Raw genomic sequence first — 18,656 nt, forward strand, 5'->3', positions numbered from 1 at the left:
AATCTTCAAAACTTGTGCTCCGCATGTGTAGGCTACAGCTAACAAGTGGCTTAGCATTTCTAAAGGGAAAATGAGCAGTGAATTCTTGTTCACGGTTTCAGCTTATAACCTCTGAAACAGCTCTGGGGCTCCACAGTGCAGGAGGGCAAGCCACGGCTACTGTGGCAGCGTGGGCTGCCAGCAAGACTGGCCCAGCAGCGCTCATCACTGCGTTTTGCAGGTAACTCCAAAGTCCCAGCTCATCCTGTCTCCTGCTGGCTGGGACAGTGCGGGAAGCCTAGCTCCGGCCACCCACCTTCAGCCCTCTCTGAGTTCAGGACTTCAGCGGATATAGCTTGGGTTTTATTGATAGTGTTCTGTTTGCACTGATCATTATAATATAAAACAATGGCAGGGATTTATAAATGTCCTGTAAGGAAAATTACTAGATTTTGAAATGTCTTAACAGGTTTAAGAGGGGCATTTCATAGGAGCAAAAACAGAAGGTGCAAACCAAAGAAACATAATGGCCAACAAAGCCAATGCTGAAACAAATGCCAGTAAATATAGAAGGACTAGTTTCTAGAAGTACAAAGGTACAAATGATTCAAGAGGACCTCAAGGATCAGACAGCAGAATGAAATGTCTTTTCATTTTATTTGTCAGAACTGTTTAGCACTTTAATGAAATAAATATTTCTGTATTTCATGAGTAGCAAGACTACAAGAAAAATTGCAGGTAGTACTTGTTAGTGGTAGGCATTGCCATTTGGCCCCACCAAGACAGAATACTTTACGTAAAGATATACACACCTGAACTGCTTTTGAAAATTAGATGAATTTTTTTTTCTGTGATTTTTTTAAATATAAAAGTTTCTGCTCTTTCGTAAAGCTACTAAGTCATATGTTGCTGAAAAATCTTTGTTTAGAGGAGACATTTTGTAGTTTGGAAAAGTTTGTCATAGAAATACTGGAGCACTGTACCTTTAAAATATATTTTTCAGGCAAACAGTAAAACCCCATGCAATTCATTTTATACTGAATTCATAATCCAGCTGTTTAAGCAGTCACACTTTTACATCAGCATTATGGAAGGAACATAAAAGAAGCCAACATTTTATTCTTTAAAATTACTGCATTAGCACTCAGAAGATGCAGAGATAGTACATGTGGGGCTTGGGGTAACGGCCTAAGTAGAGTGAAATTTGGTTTCCAACATCAGTTTGAATAATATTTGGTTTAAGTCTAATAGCTGTGGTTTTTTCTAGAGTCAAACCAGTCTGCTTCTATTTTAAGTCGGTCTGTTTCATAGGGATGGTTTATTTCTTTTGGAAAAAGAAATTGCAAATTGTAGACATGTGAAGGATTTTCAATTACTTAAATCCTCCTTACAATGGAAAGCCTTCAACAATGATTTCTTCCTTTCTTAAAAAAATGTACCTGTTATCATTCAATATACTACTAAAACCGTAGTATTAATTTTGGTTTATATGTTTCATTTTGGAGCTGACTGCATCATTTTCTGGGAAAATGAGCTGAGAAATAGGAATATCAGGTTGTTTGACAGATTGGACCAAAAGTTCTGCAGGGGACAGTGGAAGAAGACACAGGCATACCCACCCTATGCAAAAATTAACACATCAGCAAGGAGCTTAGAGGAATGAGAAATTTCAGAGACATGACAAAACACACTTACACCAAGGGGGTTTTTAGCAGTGTGCTTCCTTTTCGGAGCCTGTGTGGCTTGTTTTGTCTGTTGCTGTTTCTATTAGATTTGTCATTTAAAGTTCTCTCCAAATGGAATTTCATGAAATCCCAGAAGATGAGGAGATTGGTAAACCTGCTCTAACTGCTCTAACAATATCATGAAACAGGGTTTGAATTACCAATACACCCGGGAATTCTAATGCAATTATGAGTGTTTACTTACACCATGTGTTTCTCACTGAGCCTCGGCTGTATCAGGATAAACCAAAGGGAGCTAATGTTTTATAGATGGTAAGACTCTGTTTGTTTTCAGTAGGGCTAAGTCTCCCAAAGCACTCAGACACACTAATTAAAGTAAACTGCAGAGGCCCATAATAAAATATATGTGTTTGGAGACTGTGAGATGAACTCCACTGGCTTATTAAAAGTCAAAAGAAAAATATACATTATTTATGACTTCAAAGGGACACATTGTGAGCTCCGGTTTATTTAAAGGATTAACTAAGCATTGGTTATTGGTGACCATCTGAACAGCTTTCCTTTCACAGTTCATTAGTTATGTCATATATGTGGGAAGTCATAATTTGGGTTTAGATCAAATATTATTAATCAAATAAATTATGGAGGGTACACCAACATTATTAAATGTAATCTTTAGGAAAATAACACCTCACAAATCCACTTTTCTCCAGTTGCCCAATTACATTTCAATACATAAACAAAAATCCAACAGATGTGTGGCAAGTTTTATAGAACTGCCTATCTCTGGAGGGCTTTTTTTGTCAATAAATATAGCACGCTCAAAATACCAAATGGAATTGAAAAGGAAGCACTTGGTACGCCATCAAGGGCTTAGGACATACCAGAAGTACAAATTAACCTACTGTGAGTACTTTTGTATTTACCTAAAATGTTTGGTTTTAAAAAAATTGCCTGATACATGGGAATGAGGGGGAAACTGAGGGTTCCACTGAAAAGAGCACTGGGTGACAATATTTTCTTTCCCATCTTTGTCAGTAGTGCACCCTGTGCTTCTTTCTTCTCCTTTTTGTAATAATTTTACTTATCCAGCTTCTACTTATGAATGAAAAGCTGTTTATGTAAAATATTTGGCCAGGCCAAGGCAAGCAGAAGGACCCCAACACACAGACACACACACATGTTACTGACTTTAAAGTGTTCACCAACATTCACGAGCCTGGGAAGAGATATATTTTCATTACGTTCTTCTGTCTCTCCATCTTTCATGCTAAGTTTAATACAAGTCAGGTTTTAAGGGAGGTGAAAGGAAAAGATTCAGGGTGCTAGCAATAAAGTTTAAATCAAAGATTTCAATAAATTTTGTGGGGGCAGTTAGGTATGTAGAGTTTGCTGATATTTTAATTTAATTGTCCCTAGAAAATTGTTGAAGTTTCATTCTTTAAAGTAGTTAAATTTAAATTTAACTGTTTAAATAACTTAAACTCACGTAAATCAAGGTTAGGAAAACACTTATTCTTATGCTAAGTATTTAATTCACAGGAGTTATTTTAGGGCTGTTTGTATTTTCACTGACGTCTTAGGAGAGCAAATGGAAGCTGCAGTCCCTTTTGTTTCAAATATTATAGGCTGAGGTAGTTTTTTTTAATATTGCATTGTCATCTTTGGATCAGCTAAACAAATATGCCAGCATTGGTACTGCCTCAAGCTTTTAGCTTTGTCTTTATAATATAAACTTTGGGAGGAAGGGGAATGGTTGCAACATGCTCTACTGCCCAAATGAGCATCGTTCTGCCATCCCACTTGTGAACACTGTGAAATCCTAAAGTTGGTGGAGACTTAGCTATCATTCTTATTTTTTACTCAGTGAACCAGCAGGCGGGTCATGTTTCTACAAATAACATCTCTTATAAATTAACAATAAAATACTCAGGAGTGAGGGTCTGTTTGTTGTTGCTTTCAGTTCAGTCCTTTTGCCCAAGCTACCTACAGGCAGTAGAAGTCACTTAATTTAAAAATAAATTCTGAAATAGCAAAGCTTTGCCAAAATGTGTACAAAACAAATATCCTGCTGAGCAACAAGAATTCACAAATCTGAAATAGGTATTAAAATATATTATGTATAATATATATGAATATTTAACATATTATATATATATATTTATAAAAATATAAAAACTGTTCCATAAGCCACATGGTCCCATCATGTATTTGACCCATTTTACAAATAAAGATGAGAGGAAGGACACCTTACAGTGCTGGTTCTCATCTTTTCTTTTTCTGTGGTGGTGTTTCCCATACCACCTTTCCCAATCAGCTGACATAAATGAGGTTTCCTCAGGCACTTATCAATCTGGGAAGTGAAGGTGATCATGACTCCAGATCCCACATCAGGCATTCATGAGTGTGTAACCATTTTGTAACACACAACTCGCATGTCTTGGGTGGAGGTGTGCCTGACACTTCAGTGCCTCTTCACAGGTGATCCTTCCCAGGTTTGTGGGAAGATCTGGATTTTTTGCCAAATGTCTTCTCTTTCTGCATTGTATGTAAACAAATGATCTTACAGTTTTCTCCAGGATTATATTTTTATGAAATCTTTAGGTTTATATGTCCTGTAACAGCAGGGTTTTGTTTTAAAAACCAACCTACATTTAGAAAAAAAAAAAAGAAAAGGAAAAAAAAAAAGGAGGAGAAAATCCTTTGAAAGGTTTGAAGCTGAAATACAGTAAAATAAAAAAAAAGTTTACTGCAGATGAGTAGTACTTTGATTTATTAAACTGTTTGGGAAGAAATTATGGTTTAACATAAACTAATTTATCTCAGCCAATAAACCCAAGACTTCATCTTTCACATAATTCTATTATTCAGATTTTCTTCAGATTGAAACATAATTTTGGAGGTTGGACAAAGACACTCTTCAAAACCTTATGCCAGTTCTTCATCTTCTGCTATGGACTAGTATACAATCAGAATTATTGTGCTTTTCCTCCCTTCATAGCACTCTAAGTGATGGTGCAAGTGATGAGGCAAACAGCCCTAGTAAATTTATAAAGTAATTCATTTACACCCAAGCAACATCTCACAGAAGACTCAACTTTGTGGACCTCATTATGAAAATTTTTTCATTTAAATTAACTTCTAAACTTCAGGAGTTCAGAGTGACCCTGTATATATTTTGAATTAAAGCAATTGACTTGCTAAGATAAGTAGAATGAAGGAGAACTGATTCCAGTATGCAATATTTTATCACCTAATAGTGCATAATTTATAAAGACACATTGTAAAATTATGAACAATTAATCTTGAAATAGTCATTGAACCTAGAAACAACAGTACATTTCAGAAGGTGGCCTTCAATAGATTAATGATTGCTCCTGCCCTTTTCTATCTCTGTAGCCTAATTTGTCTGAGGAAGGGTTGTCTTTGAAGTCAGGTTTAATTTACTACCTATGAGTCCTTTAATGGATGTCTCCACGGTAGATATGCTTACATGGAAAATCTTACATGGAACCGGTTCACACCTAACAGATAGAAAGAATGCATTATATATACCCTTATCATAAAATTGTTAACTACAGTGTTATGAGGTTTGTATTCTGACTTCCTTAATAGTATCCAGAGACAAAAGATCAAGGTCAATAGCTAATACAAGTTTCTTAAACTGTTCTTAATTGATAATTAAATTGCAATAAAAGTAATCCAAGTAAGCAATGTCCTCATACATTTGTCTTTATGCTTCCCCTTTAGCACCAAATAGTATAAGCATAGCAAATTCCAGTGGCAACAAATTGTACACTGTATTTTTTCTGATGTTGAATTGTATATTTTCCTGCTAGTCTTTTACTTTTTTTTTTATTCTGTAGCATAGTAGATAGGTAAAAGAAGTCTATTAAAAGAAGGCTGTTGAAGAGAAAATTATGTTGACTAATGAATTTAGTTACTAGTTTAAGAACAGAGTGTGACTTTCTCTCCTTGGAACAGATAATATAAAAATACTCTTAGAATTGCTGGACGGCTAAGTGAATGCAATGTTAACTTACTATATTTAAGCAACTGTAGAATCCTCAAACACAAAGAGAAAAAATGGTACTCTTGGGTCCAGCATCTAAGTTGCTGTAAATAGATGCTGTTCAGCGTGTATGCTAAGAATTTGATTACATAAAATCCTTTTCCACCCATTGAAGACAAGGGGAAAAACTAGTTCTAATTAGCATATTTTTTACTTATTATTTCCTCAAATAAGAAATTGAGCTTCTGCTTATAATTAAGGAATTATAGGTGATAATTGGTAATGGTGATTGCTGCTCATGTATGCTATATATATATGCTGGTGGAACAACATCTGAGCTAATGTTAGGAAATTTGCTCTGATCACAGGAGCTGAAAAGGAAAACATGGTCTTAAAATACAACACTAAAATGAAGATTAAGAATTCTTTCCAAGCTATTATTTGTTCCAGATTATTTTATCTGGAAGCCCAATTACAGAACCCAGAAGGAGACTGATTGTAAAGCAGAAGACCTGACTCTACAAAGACACATGGGCAAGCAGACAGCAGAAAAGAGTAAAGGTTATTTGTTTTCCAAATCCAGGAGTATTTGGGAGCATGTAACTATACTCTCACAACAGAGCAAGCCCTCTGCTGAACCAGTAGCTGAAGCTAGTTATCCAAACAGAATCTGGCACAACAGCCCAGCCATGAGAACTGGAGATTAGCAGAGGTGAGCAACTTTGCCCCTTTCTTCTCTGAGAGCTGGCTTGACATGAGAGTACAATTTAGAGAAAGTGAGATTTGGGCAAGATGTGTCATAGTGGAAACTGGGGGACTGACTGCTGTATAGCTTCTGGGTTGCCATCTCCTGTTTGCACAAATATGTTTACATACACAGGTCTCATATGTCTCTTTGGAACACATTTCTTTCCCCTCTGAAAAGATTCTTTTGTGCAACACCTTTCCCAAGGAGATTTTGAGTGCTTGGAAACAAGAAAAGAAACAAATTGACTGAAAGGTTACTATTTTATTTTTGAGGACCAGAATTAAAATAATTTCTTTACTTCAGAGCCCAACTAGCAGAGGTAAGTGATAACATCTTGGTATTAAGATGCTGGTTTGCTTCAGATGCATCCTTTATTCTGTTAAAGTGAGAAACTTTACTCAGGTAAAACTGCAGTGATACTCCAGTCTGAAAAGACATCAAATCTTTAAGCTGATTGGGATTTATACAGGCAAACCTTATCCCTCTAAAGAATACTCAGTAAATATATAAATAAAAATGTGTTCATTTTTCTTAGACTAAGTCAAAATGTGGATGGGAGTCTACATCATCTCTGAAGATGAGGCCGCAAAAACAGGAGCCCCTTCTGGCAATTAATGGTAATGTTTCTTAGAGAAATACATGGAATACTTCTGTATTCCTAAAAATCCAAATTCAGGCTTTTTGCAGCTTGTAGAAAAGCAGTAGTATTTAGGATTAAGGCCTTTAAAATAAGAAACACAGGCTTTAGAATACAGCAGATTTCAGTTTATACAGGAGAGCCTGTCAGTCCTGAAAAGCATCATTTTGTGTACCTTGTGTACATAGCTTGTGTAGTTTTTACCAAAGTTACATGAAGGAATAGTATTGAGGGACTCCTAGTATCTGGTGCTGGATACTTCTGAGACAATCCAGCACTGCTTAGGGCATGAATAATGCCCTGCCAGTCTGTGTGTCCTGGGCCTGCACTTTGCAAATCCTGTGCATTAAGTCCCACTAGTTTCCCCATTGTGCACCCTCCTCAATGAAGGGTCTGCTTAGCCAGCCAAAGACTGCCATGGCAGACATTTTATTTTTATTTCTATACAAGATAATCCTATCTTTCTCCTAGATAATTTCTGAGATTAAATAGTTGTTGAACTCTCTGATTATTTTCACCTTGCAGATTCATTACACATTTTTCTAGTTATTCCCTCAGACGTTGCCATTACTAAGAATGTAAATGGTTTTACTCATCTACGGTGTATAAATATTTCTACCAAATGCCTGGGAGAGGAATTGCTAACTTTGTTGAATTTGTTTTGTTCATAATTAATGATAAACCCCATCTTTCTTAAAATATTACAGAGTTTTTTGATCATTGTTTGTCTGATGATTGTTACTTATAGGAGTAATGTTGCCAGCTAAAACCTAAACACTTTGGCATACTGCTTAAGCTTTGCTATTTCTGTGTTGTATCCATATACAGCTTCTCTAACAATAAGGTCAATGGCAATGCCAAACAGGAGGAGTGAGAGATTGCATCCTGATTAACTCCTAATTTAGCATTCTGGGATCGTTGTGTTCCAATAGAACAGGGTGAATAATTCATTGCGAACAATTGACCACTATTTGCCTGTTTTTCTAAATGGTCCATGAGCTGATCGTGTTTTAACAAAACCATTTCTTTGAACACATTAGCTCCACACCCCTTCCCAATTTTTCCTATTCTCTAAATCAGAGATCCCCAGCTTTACTGTTGCCATCCCCCTTCAGAAATAATTTGATTTGCTCCATTCCCTTTCCAGATGCATGTGCCATGTACACTTCCCCCTTCTATTCACAGACAACAGTAACCAAATGAAAATAGCTCTTGAAAGAGGGAGACTAAATGGCATACCATGGTGTGTCAAATGCAGTGCCAGGTCCAGCAAGGCCAACTCTCCCAGTTGCCTTTTGGCAACACAGATGTTCCTATCCCTAGAAGATCTTAAAAAGATCCAGGAGTGCCAGCCTGTCACAATTACGTTCGTTATCTTGCCTTTCTGTGAGATGATTCTCTCACTTAATTTTGAGTCACGTGCATACTTTTTCCCTCTGTACTATCATAATGAACACAGGATACAATGATTTACCTTGTTTTAGAGGTCAAAAGGACACTTTACCACCCAAATATTGGCATTTGTCCCTCCTAGTTGGCTACAGCCATCTGTTCTCTATTGAAAAAGCTCTACTCCAGATAATCTAGGAGTTCATTTAGTGTGTTTGACACTGGGCACACAGAAAAGATAAGATTTCGTAATGCTCTTCCCTGGTTAAGTGATCAAAAATTTTAGAATTATCTGTAAAAAACCTAAAGATTTGGGGGAACCTGTCACTACTAGGAGTACATTTTTCTAGGTCAATTATGGAAATGAATTCTAGAATATATAAGCTGCAATAGAAATTTTACTCTTTTAATTAATATTCATTTCTGTCAATGTGAAACTATTTCTACCTTCCAAAATTCCTTTATATTGAAGAAATTTCTGCAGATCTTTATCCTATATTTATTTCTACCAGGAACAGAGAAAATATATTGGCAGGAAAACAATAGTTTGAGAGGAAAAGAACTTAGAATTAAAGATCCTGGGGATAAGAAATGAGGTTTTCTCCAGTACAGAGAACTTTTCCCACTCAATCCTGAGCATATGCTTCTTCCCCATCCTAATCAAAATTCAGTGTTATGTTGCTCTTTCTTGATCTAGGAGACCTAAACGTCATTCACTCTTGAAGTTATTAGAGCTGTTTCTAGTATTTGAGTGGGTAACTACAGAACCACACAACCTGTTTTCTTTGAATGTTGTATCTCTATAAATTCATCCCTTGCCAGTCAGCCCAGGTACTGAGTAATTTAGATTAGGAGTAAGCGGTCTTTCCTTGTGTGACCATGAAGTATAATTCTTAATAAGTAGAAAAACTAAACAACACATACATGTTTCTCTACATCCATCAAATATTTTGAGTGAGGCTACATCATTTGAGGACACTGGGGAAAAAAAGACTATGTACACCGTAAGCTAACAAAGAGTTGGTTTTGAACCTAGACAGTAAGGGTTCACAAGTGTCATGGCAAGTTTACCACTACTTTGCCAACAAATGTGGAGTTGTAATAGTTTAGGATCTTGCCCCAAGCTTCCTAAATCACTTCCTCTGAAAAAGCTTCCCAGCTTGAAACAAAAGGCACAATCAGGGATTGAATGAAGGAAGACATTCAATTTGTGAGGAAGAAGACAAGGCTAAGTTTGGGCTTTATTCAACTGTTCTTTCTGGCAGCCAGGCATTCATTGCACGTGTGTGGCATTAGAAGGACCATGGATTCACGCAAGTGTTTTGTTGGGCTTAGGTATGTTTCATTTACTGACCATTTGGCAGATTTGCTTGATTGCAAGCTTTTGCTTTGAACTTGCAGATCAAGTATGAAAACATTTCTGAAAATTGGACCTAGAATCCAAGGACTTTTGTGTAAATTTCTCCTATCTTATTCAAAACTGGCGAAGTTCACAAACACTGCCTGACTCCACCTGAAGTCCAGCTCCAGTTTTGCATCAACAGTGAACTGCAGCAAAACCCTATCCCAGAGCACCCGCCTGGATGACAAGCATTCAAGCCTTGTAACTTGAGCCCGCTCTAAAGAAATCTTCCAGTAAAGCCATTTTGCTTTCTTTTCAGAGTTTCTAACAAATGTTTCACACTCTTCTAGTACAAACAACCTCAACCTAGGTATGAAGTATGCTAGATTTTTATTTTCAGAGGTGCAGTAAGTCTATTCCACTGTCAACAGCAACTGTTGTTTCAGAATGACAAAAACGCAAAGTACTACAATCATGTAGCATCCCTGTGGCTTTCTTGTGGTGGGTAGTTCTTGAAGTGTGTCATAAAGATGAGTAACTCGTACTACCTCCTTAATGGTGGAGACAGCAGAAGGGAGTTGAGTGATTTGACCCAGCTGTCTGGAGAGCTGGAGACAGGGAGTACCTTGCTGAACTTGCCATTCTGTGCTGGTACCTGTGACCATGCTGCCTAGCTTCACATACAGCAAGTTGGTTCACATTTCCTGATACACAGACAATCAGAAGCAGCATTCAGGTATAAACAGTGATACAACTGTGATTTCTGTTCAGCTTCCTTCTCATCTCACAATTTTCCACAAAATAGCCTGGTATTTAAAATGTCATTCAATGTCTCTGGAAATGTGGAAAACAAGCAAATGGACTTATTTTCTCTTCTCCCACCGCTAAATACATAGTTTCCCCAACCATATATTAGGCCATTTCTGAGGTAATACATATAATTCAGTGACAAATCCACTTCAGCCTTCATAATGCCCTTCGTTTTTACTTCAAAACATTCACTGACTCTCGTGGATTTGTACTATTTAACACCCAGATAAAGGTAAGCTGTCTTTTTTAATAACGATGGATTACATTTTCTCGTTACATGCTCTGATTCAATTGGATTTTTCACTGTGAGCACATCTATTCCAGGGAAAACAGTAATGCCAGTGTGAGAATAATTGTAGTTATTAGAAAGGTAAACAAGATGAAACAAAACCTAACATAAATGGAAATTAAATTACTGCTTTAAAGGCCCACTTTTTCCTTACTTTTGCAGAAGTATCTACGTTTTTCTTTTCTTTACGAGTATATTATTAGAAACAATAGAGACAGACTACTTGGTGAGACCTTTTCTGCTAGACTGGGGCACTGCCAAAACTCTCCCACAGAGTTGACTGCCGGTGCAGAGGAGAGCTTCCATGCCCTTCAGAATAGGGCTGTTCCTTACTAGTACCCCAAGGGGGATGAAGTTGCGATGAGATAATATCCCAAACTCCTCTCTGAAGATGGCAAGCCAGGTCTTGTTAAGGGGATACTGCAGTGGATGTATTTCTACACAGAGGAGAACTGCAAAAGCTCCGGTGACTTTCTGGCCCTCACAGAAGTTCAGTGCATGAAGTGAAATCTGATGAGTTGTCTGCTGCATCTAGCTTTGAACACCCTACAGTGCTGGGGACTAATGCATCAAAGCATTAAATATGCACTAACTCTTAAGTATGAGAGTACATCCCTCCCCATTTAGGAAAGCTTTTGACCATATAGCTAAGTCCTACTGAAGTAAACAGGGCTTAAGTGTGCACCAAATTAGTGAGTTGCTTAAATGCTTTGGCTGAACTGGGGCCTTAGACAGTCATTATTTCTTCATATGGTCAAAAAAGGTCAAGCCATTAAAATGTGTTCTTTAAATGGCTTCTCCACTGAAATTCATCCAAGAAGATTTACACACTCAAATATATTTGGAGATGTTCCTTTGGGCAGAATACCATGCAGCCTGCACACCTGTCTTGCTGGACAGATGATCTCCAGGGGAGAAGAGCTAGTAAAGATCTGGGTATTTGTTTAGCCACCCTGTCTCAGCCATATGGAATTATATAACCTTGTTTTTGTAGGATTACTTTGCTAAAATAATATGAATATCACGTTTTTTCCTCTAAAACATATTACAATATAATGTTGCCCTGAGAGAGAAAAGGGGAAGATGTGCAGCTCCTCCTGTTTCATTTCCTGCTTTCACGGATTGTTGTGTTACTAAAATATTTTTATTACAGAAGAACTTGAAGCAATATACAATGTTTGTCAGAGGATTATTTATAGTCCCTTTAAGCTGAATTTCTGTAATGAAATCCATTTACAGACATTCCACAGTGCCCTATGGTTACTTGCTTATGCAAATGAAATGTGACCCTTGAAATAAGCCTCTTGCCCTTGCTGTCACCCTCCTTGGCTTCAAAGGTCTACAGACAATCACTTCTTAAGTGAATGGGGTTTTTTTCTTTGGTTTTGAGTGGCGAAAGAAGAAAATGAAAAAAGAAAAACCTTTCCATTGCATGGAATTCTTGCAGAGATTCATAGTGACTGACTGGTTGTGCATTTATGTGAGAGAATGCTCATTTATTTTAGATGTTAACAGGAATCCTTTGCTCACAAACATGCTTCCTAGATTATACTCTTTTAAAAGAAAGATTCTGCATAAATTTTTAGAAATGTCCAAGTGATTTAAGTGCCTGGATTTAAGTTCATTTCTTCTTCAGTTGTGCTTTGGATTCCTAATTCAGGTATCTGGTTTCAAAGGTCCTACTTCTGGGCTCACAGATGCGCAGTTTCAGCCTGGCATACCTGCAGAGCTAATTCTGCAGTGGCCCATGAAAAAAAGGGTGTAAAATTCTGCCCTGTAAAAATGGTCTTATTGTATGGCTATGCTTGCAATAATCTACGCTGATATAAATGCATGAGTAAATGAATATATAACATACAGAAAAGAGATGAAGACCCAAGTATTTCAGAGAGGTAGAGAGGATAACTTTTAACAGAATGAGTTACGCTACATCTTTAATTATTATAGTATGCTGTCAGAAAAATCAAGAAAATTGACTATGCCACAGTAATAAAGGCTAAACTTCTCTTTACCTCCTGTGCAACATCTGCTTTTAAAAGCTTTTTAGAAGCATTAGATCATGGCTTTTTTGTTCAGCTGTTTACAGAGACAAAGCTTAGGTGCAACAATTTCTGTCCCGTTTAGGAATCTCTACAGTGTGAGCTGTAAGATTATGGCTGAGTGCTGTCAGTACAAATTTACAGTTGATTGCAGGTCCCAAGTCACCTCTTTACTTGTGTTTCAGATGTTTCTGCAATCACTGGCATCATGTTAAAATTTAGCATGCAACATCATGGCACCGATAATACTTGTTTTATGATACTTTTTGAAAATAGTTCATCACCTCTTAAATTAAGCAAAATGGTCATAAAAATAATGAAACATTCTGGCTGCAGAGAGTTCTGTATGGATAGAAAGATGAAGGGAAATGTACCTTGAGGTGGTTAGTTATGTTCTTTTCAAAGAAGAAAATTTCAACAAAAGCCAGTGGCAAAACCACTTCTTTCTCATTTTGATGCATGACATCTGTAAGTAAAAGAAACTGACTTCAAATGAACCAGACTGTCCGTAATGACGGTATCTCAGCTGTCAGGAGCACAGTAGACTTTCTTATCATCTAGTTTCTTTTTTTTTTTACAGTTTGGTTGTAAGTGGAAGTTGACTACCTGGAGTTATAGTCCACTTATGGTAATTGTAGCTATCTCATTTACTCCAACATTATCAGAATACCAATGCATGAGAGTATAGACAGCTTTTGCTGAATCTTATTATTTATAGCTGATTCCAGCTGGTTTTTATTACAAAATATTTGTATCTTCAGGCCACGTTGAAGATAAGTAGACAGCCATGACCCCACATTATCCTGGGGCCTTTTGCAGTAAGTGGCATTCCCAAAAGATGTGAGGCAACTGCTGAGTTTATCTGAATAGAGGACTGCAGTCCTGCCTATGTTTTATGACCTGTGGGAGATGTTCTGTGACTTGATAGACTTGGTGCTTCTCATCTCTTTCTGGGCTCCCTCCAGTCTGCACAAGAAATTCAATGCCATTCCCCTGGAAGGGCAAACTCCGTGAGACAGCGAAAGTGGTGGGTGACTACCTAAACAGCATGGGTTTTCTCCTCAGGACAGGTTCTCCAATCCCTCAACTGCCCTTTTGAAAAGAGCCTTTTTAACACATAGGAGGGATGTTTAGTTCTGTTATGGCAGCATGGGCTGCTTGCAATTTCTTATTATAAGACCTATTTTCACATGTTTTTAACTTTTCAAGACTTTAACCTTTTGAGTGGAAGTGTCTTCCACAATCTGAATATTTCTTTTTTCCTTTTTTATTTTTAGTCAAAATTATTAACCTGTTTCTGATTATGAGGACTCAAACAGAAACTAAAATAAGGCTATTTGTTTTAAGCACAAGAACATCTTCTATATTGCTGGCATGGAACATGACACTTAGAAGGAGAATGATTTTTGTGTTAGAGATGTGCCTTTTTTCCCCAGGGAAAGCTCCCCATTCTTGATCAAGGTTTTGCAAAATGTGTCATTGATATTGACCAGCTGAGCATATTGTGTCCCCTCTCAGCCCTTTTCTATGTCTGGACAATGCAGGTGCCATTCTGGCAGGTACTTGAGAAGGCGCAGGTCTAGGACACCAAAGCTTTTGCTGCAGGATCAGCATCAGATGGATGAAAGCTCATGTGGGAGAGCTCAGCAGTACAGTCTGTCATCCCTATGGCCTCAGCAGCTCTCACTTCTGAAACACTGTGGTTGAATACCTATCTGAATCAGAGGGACAAATATTAGACTGGTTTTCTGCTGAGGCTGTGGGGAGAAGAGAAACCTAGGACAAGAAATTTTAACCAAACTCTGATGAAACCAAAGACTTGTTGGAAAGGGGTAACAAGCTGCAGAGAAGCTGGAACAGGAGAGTTTGAGAAGGGGCCTGGGAGCTGGTGAGAGACAGGGAGCCAGCAGCTGTGCTGGAATAGGTGAGTGGAGACAGGAGACGGACTGATGAAGGAGGATGTGAATGATTGAGCTAAAAACAAAAACAGGGAACCACTGGAAGAGGGTGAAAGGAATTGGAAAGGAAAGAGGGGCAAAAGAAACAAGGGGAAAGGTGAGGGACAAGTGGTAGGGAGCTATGGGAGGAGAACCGAGCAAAGAGGTGCAGAGAACAGGCCAGAAAGAGTGGATAAGTGAATACTGGGAGTAGGAACCAACAGAAGGAGAACTGGGACTGGCTGAGCAAGGACAGAAAGAGTGGATTTGGGGAGCAAGTAAACAGGAGCTTGAAAGAGAGTGAGGCACTGAGTTCCTAGAGAGACTATGAGTGTAAATGACTGGGATTAGTATGAGAATCAGAGAACAAGGCTATTCAGGTGATTTTGTCCAAGACCATTTAGCTGGAAGGTGTATGCTAGCTCCATTTTTTCCAGGTCAGCACAGAGTTTAGCACATGGCGATTGGTTTCTGAGCGATTAAGAGAATGGTCTGAAATGCAGGATTTGCCTTGGCATTGCAGGGAGCATCATCTGCCTGGAGCAGTCCATGCAAAATTTATTCATGATCCAAATGCAGACCAAATTCAGCTATTTGAGTAGACCTTCTTGAGGAAAAGAGACAGTGACTAGCCGAGGGTGAAGGAAAGATAAAACTGGAGTAAGCATTGAAGATTGGGAAAGAGCAGAATGAGAGAGGCTGAAGCAGAAAGGACCCACGAGACTAAATGTAGCAACATTATATGTACAGAGGACAGTTTGTACCCAACAAAGAATGTTATCCATGGCCCAGAATGGAGCCCTAGATTCCAGTATTTCATCATTCTTCTGCTTTCTGCAAATGTCAGCAAAATGAGCCTCCCAACCCTAATGTTTGTTACCCTGATCTGGAATTGGGTCTCGACAGAGGATCTGAAGTTCCATCTTTTTGACAAGCCATGGAAGCATTGACAGAAAAGACAGCTAGACAACTAGAGAGTAGGGAAAGAGGGACTTGGTTTTGTTGGTCCATTGAAAATATGAAATTGCCTCAGAGAAGGAAGAACTGAGGTGGGAGAATAAAGGTGGTTTTGGACGGACTTTTGGTTCTTTTTTATTAGGAATTTAAACATGTGCAGTAACTGAAGCATAGACTGGCAAGAATAGGAAGGAATGTTAACCTAAGTATTATAGGGAAATGCTTCCTTGGACAAATGACCTTTTTTTTTGCATCTTCTGTAGAATTCTCCTGAGGCAATGTGATAGGAAAGCCATTTTAAAAGCAGTTTTTTCTACTTTTTCATTCACTTTCTTGAAATCCAACAGAGGAGCTTGAGGTCTAATTTGTAAAAATAGTGAGCATGCACAAGTGCATCTGAAGTCCAAACCAGGCATGACTATAAAAGAGGGCAAACAATTGAAGTACGCTGTGAAATCAAGAGTCAGTGCCTCTCAGTCTGGATAACTGGATAAGCACGTGAATGAATACTGTTACCCCCCATTCACCTCCCTTTAAAATGACAGGTCAATATTTGTGATACAGCTGGATACTGTATGGGTAGGACTATGAGGAAATGAATCATTCAGAATACATAGCAGATCAAGAATAACATTCAGTAAATAATGCCTAGAGCTATCACTGAACAGTGACGCTAAGACTAATATGACTTTGCTGTAAAGTGGGTATCGTCTGTCCTATGGCCCCTGGAACACACAGGGTAAGTAAATACTGTATACCATATTGTATAGCTACAGGATGGCTGAAGTAAAGTTGTAGAGATTTTCCACAGCTATCGAAGCTTTTGTGTCAAGACAGGGCCTCAACTTCCTTGGCATATAAAATTTGTGTAAATACTTCCTGGTGAGTGAGTTGGCACAGTAGGCTTTTATACTCCTGCAGAGTGAGAATGCATGAAGTCGTAGATCCTGATGAGCTCAATTATCTTCTCCCTGTGACATTTACAGGGGTTAGAGTTGGGGGTACCTATGTCAATAAAAGCATGATCTCCTACTGTTTATGGACAGGTCTCACTGAAATTACTTGTCATTTTAGTATGATTCCAGTGTTAGGCATTGTTTTCTCCTATTAAAATTAAACACCTCATTGATTAAGAAATGCTTCTTTCTCTTAGTTGCTTGCTGAAATGTCATGTCTCTTTCACCCGACTTTTTTCATCCAGGATTACTTGCTTGCAATGAAGTGTATCAATATGATCCCCCAGAGTACAAGTACTTCCATTTTTTGGAGCAGTACAGATGATATGAGTGTTCATTCTCCTGGATGTTCCTGAGTCTTATGTGGAGAGTTGAGATGCAAGCTCTTAATTCACATAAATATCCTGGTGTTCCCACTTGAGTTAGCTAGCTGGCTAGATGCAATAAAAATTAAGAGTACAAATGCTGCACATACTTCAGCTGGCAGCCACCTGCTTTACCACAGAGAAACAGGCTAATCCTTTTGTCTGATGAAAGTCCTCCACCACTTTCCCACAGTTCCTTTTGTGCACCACAGAAGCCAACAAGTTCTTCCGCAGTCCTCTGAACAAAATAATATAGAGCCTTACTATACCGCTGAACAAAAGCTGGAGTCCACCCCACAAAAACTATAGTTCCCCACGAGAGTTGCTCTGAGTCCCAGTGGAAGGCAGTACGTAGATACAGCTTTATACATCCATCTTCACACTGGTGAACCTGCTGCCCAACATCTAGAGCTAATTACCAAAGCTAACATTGCAATGAAGACTAAATCAGGAATTTTTCCTGTCCATCTTCTTCAGGGATTGCTACTTCTAATCAAAGAATGCCTATCAAGAATACAAAATGTCTTAAACCAGCCTTTTTGGCGTCTGTTTTTTACCCTCACCAAATGTTATAAAACCTGTCACTGAACAACATGCCAGACAGATCTGAAATTCCTTTTTTAATATGTGGGTTGGGAAGAGGAGAAAGAAAGCAAGAATAGAGTTTGCATTGACAGAGCTCTAAGAGGCTCTCCAAATTACTTTTTCTTCTTGTTTTCAGCACTCATTTGTTTTAAACATTAACCAGAGATGCGGAGTGTAAAACCAGCTGTGCTTATTTCTGTCCTGTGAAGTTAGGTTAGATTTGAGTTCTTTGTACTGAAACCTACTCATCTTTCAAACATATGTTACTCTTTTTTTTTTTTCAAGGTCTATGGTCTCACCCTACCAAAATACCACTTGCGTGGATCAGTGAGGTTTGTCACCTGGTAAGGACTACTGCGTCTTTGTTACAGAGAATCCAGCAGAGCTATTTATGCAAGCAAAGACTATTTGCAAGTAATTTTCAGGATGCAGCTGCACTGTGAAAAGTATTGTATAGTCTATAAAAATAGTGGGTATGCCTTTTAATCTTAAAGTCCTGGTATGTTTGCATGGATACTCCACTAACGTCCTTACATTGTTTCTTATGACCTCACAGAGAGGCAATGTATTTTCAGGAGGTCTTTTCCCAGAGCTTGCCAGGATCTGACATTTTAACTGTGAAAAGCAATTCATCTTATTTTCAGTACTAACTTAAGGATGACTTAATCAAATCTCAAAAATGTACCTAATGGTGCTTAATTACATAACTTGAACAAAAGAAAAAAGATATATCTGATAAAATGTAACTAAACTGTGAAAATCATTGTAGCATTAGAATTGTTCTGTTATCATTAAACTAATATGGAGACTTAAGAGTGACCTCTTCGGAAGGCAAGATTTTTCAGTGAAATACAGCTTAGATGCTTAGTAGCTCACCTTTTTAAATGTTTTATTCCCATTCCGAGTTCTATTTTACCTTAGAGAAT

The 18,656-nt window shown here is 38.1% G+C and overlaps 1 protein-coding gene across 1 annotated transcript in view; it reads left to right on the forward strand.

Annotated features, from left to right (window-relative positions):
• The window catches only part of FAM241A (family with sequence similarity 241 member A), a 150,398-nt gene that overhangs the window by 49,677 nt on the left and 82,065 nt on the right, over window positions 1–18,656 (forward strand). The window contains exon 2 of the mRNA XM_041124480.1: window positions 2,951–2,954. Coding sequence (XP_040980414.1) covers window positions 2,951–2,954 — 4 coding nt within the window. The remainder of the gene's footprint in view (window positions 1–2,950; window positions 2,955–18,656) is intronic.

This window comes from Aquila chrysaetos, chromosome 1 (genome assembly GCF_900496995.4).
Source record: "Aquila chrysaetos chrysaetos chromosome 1, bAquChr1.4, whole genome shotgun sequence".
NCBI classification, from domain to species: domain Eukaryota; kingdom Metazoa; phylum Chordata; class Aves; order Accipitriformes; family Accipitridae; genus Aquila; species Aquila chrysaetos.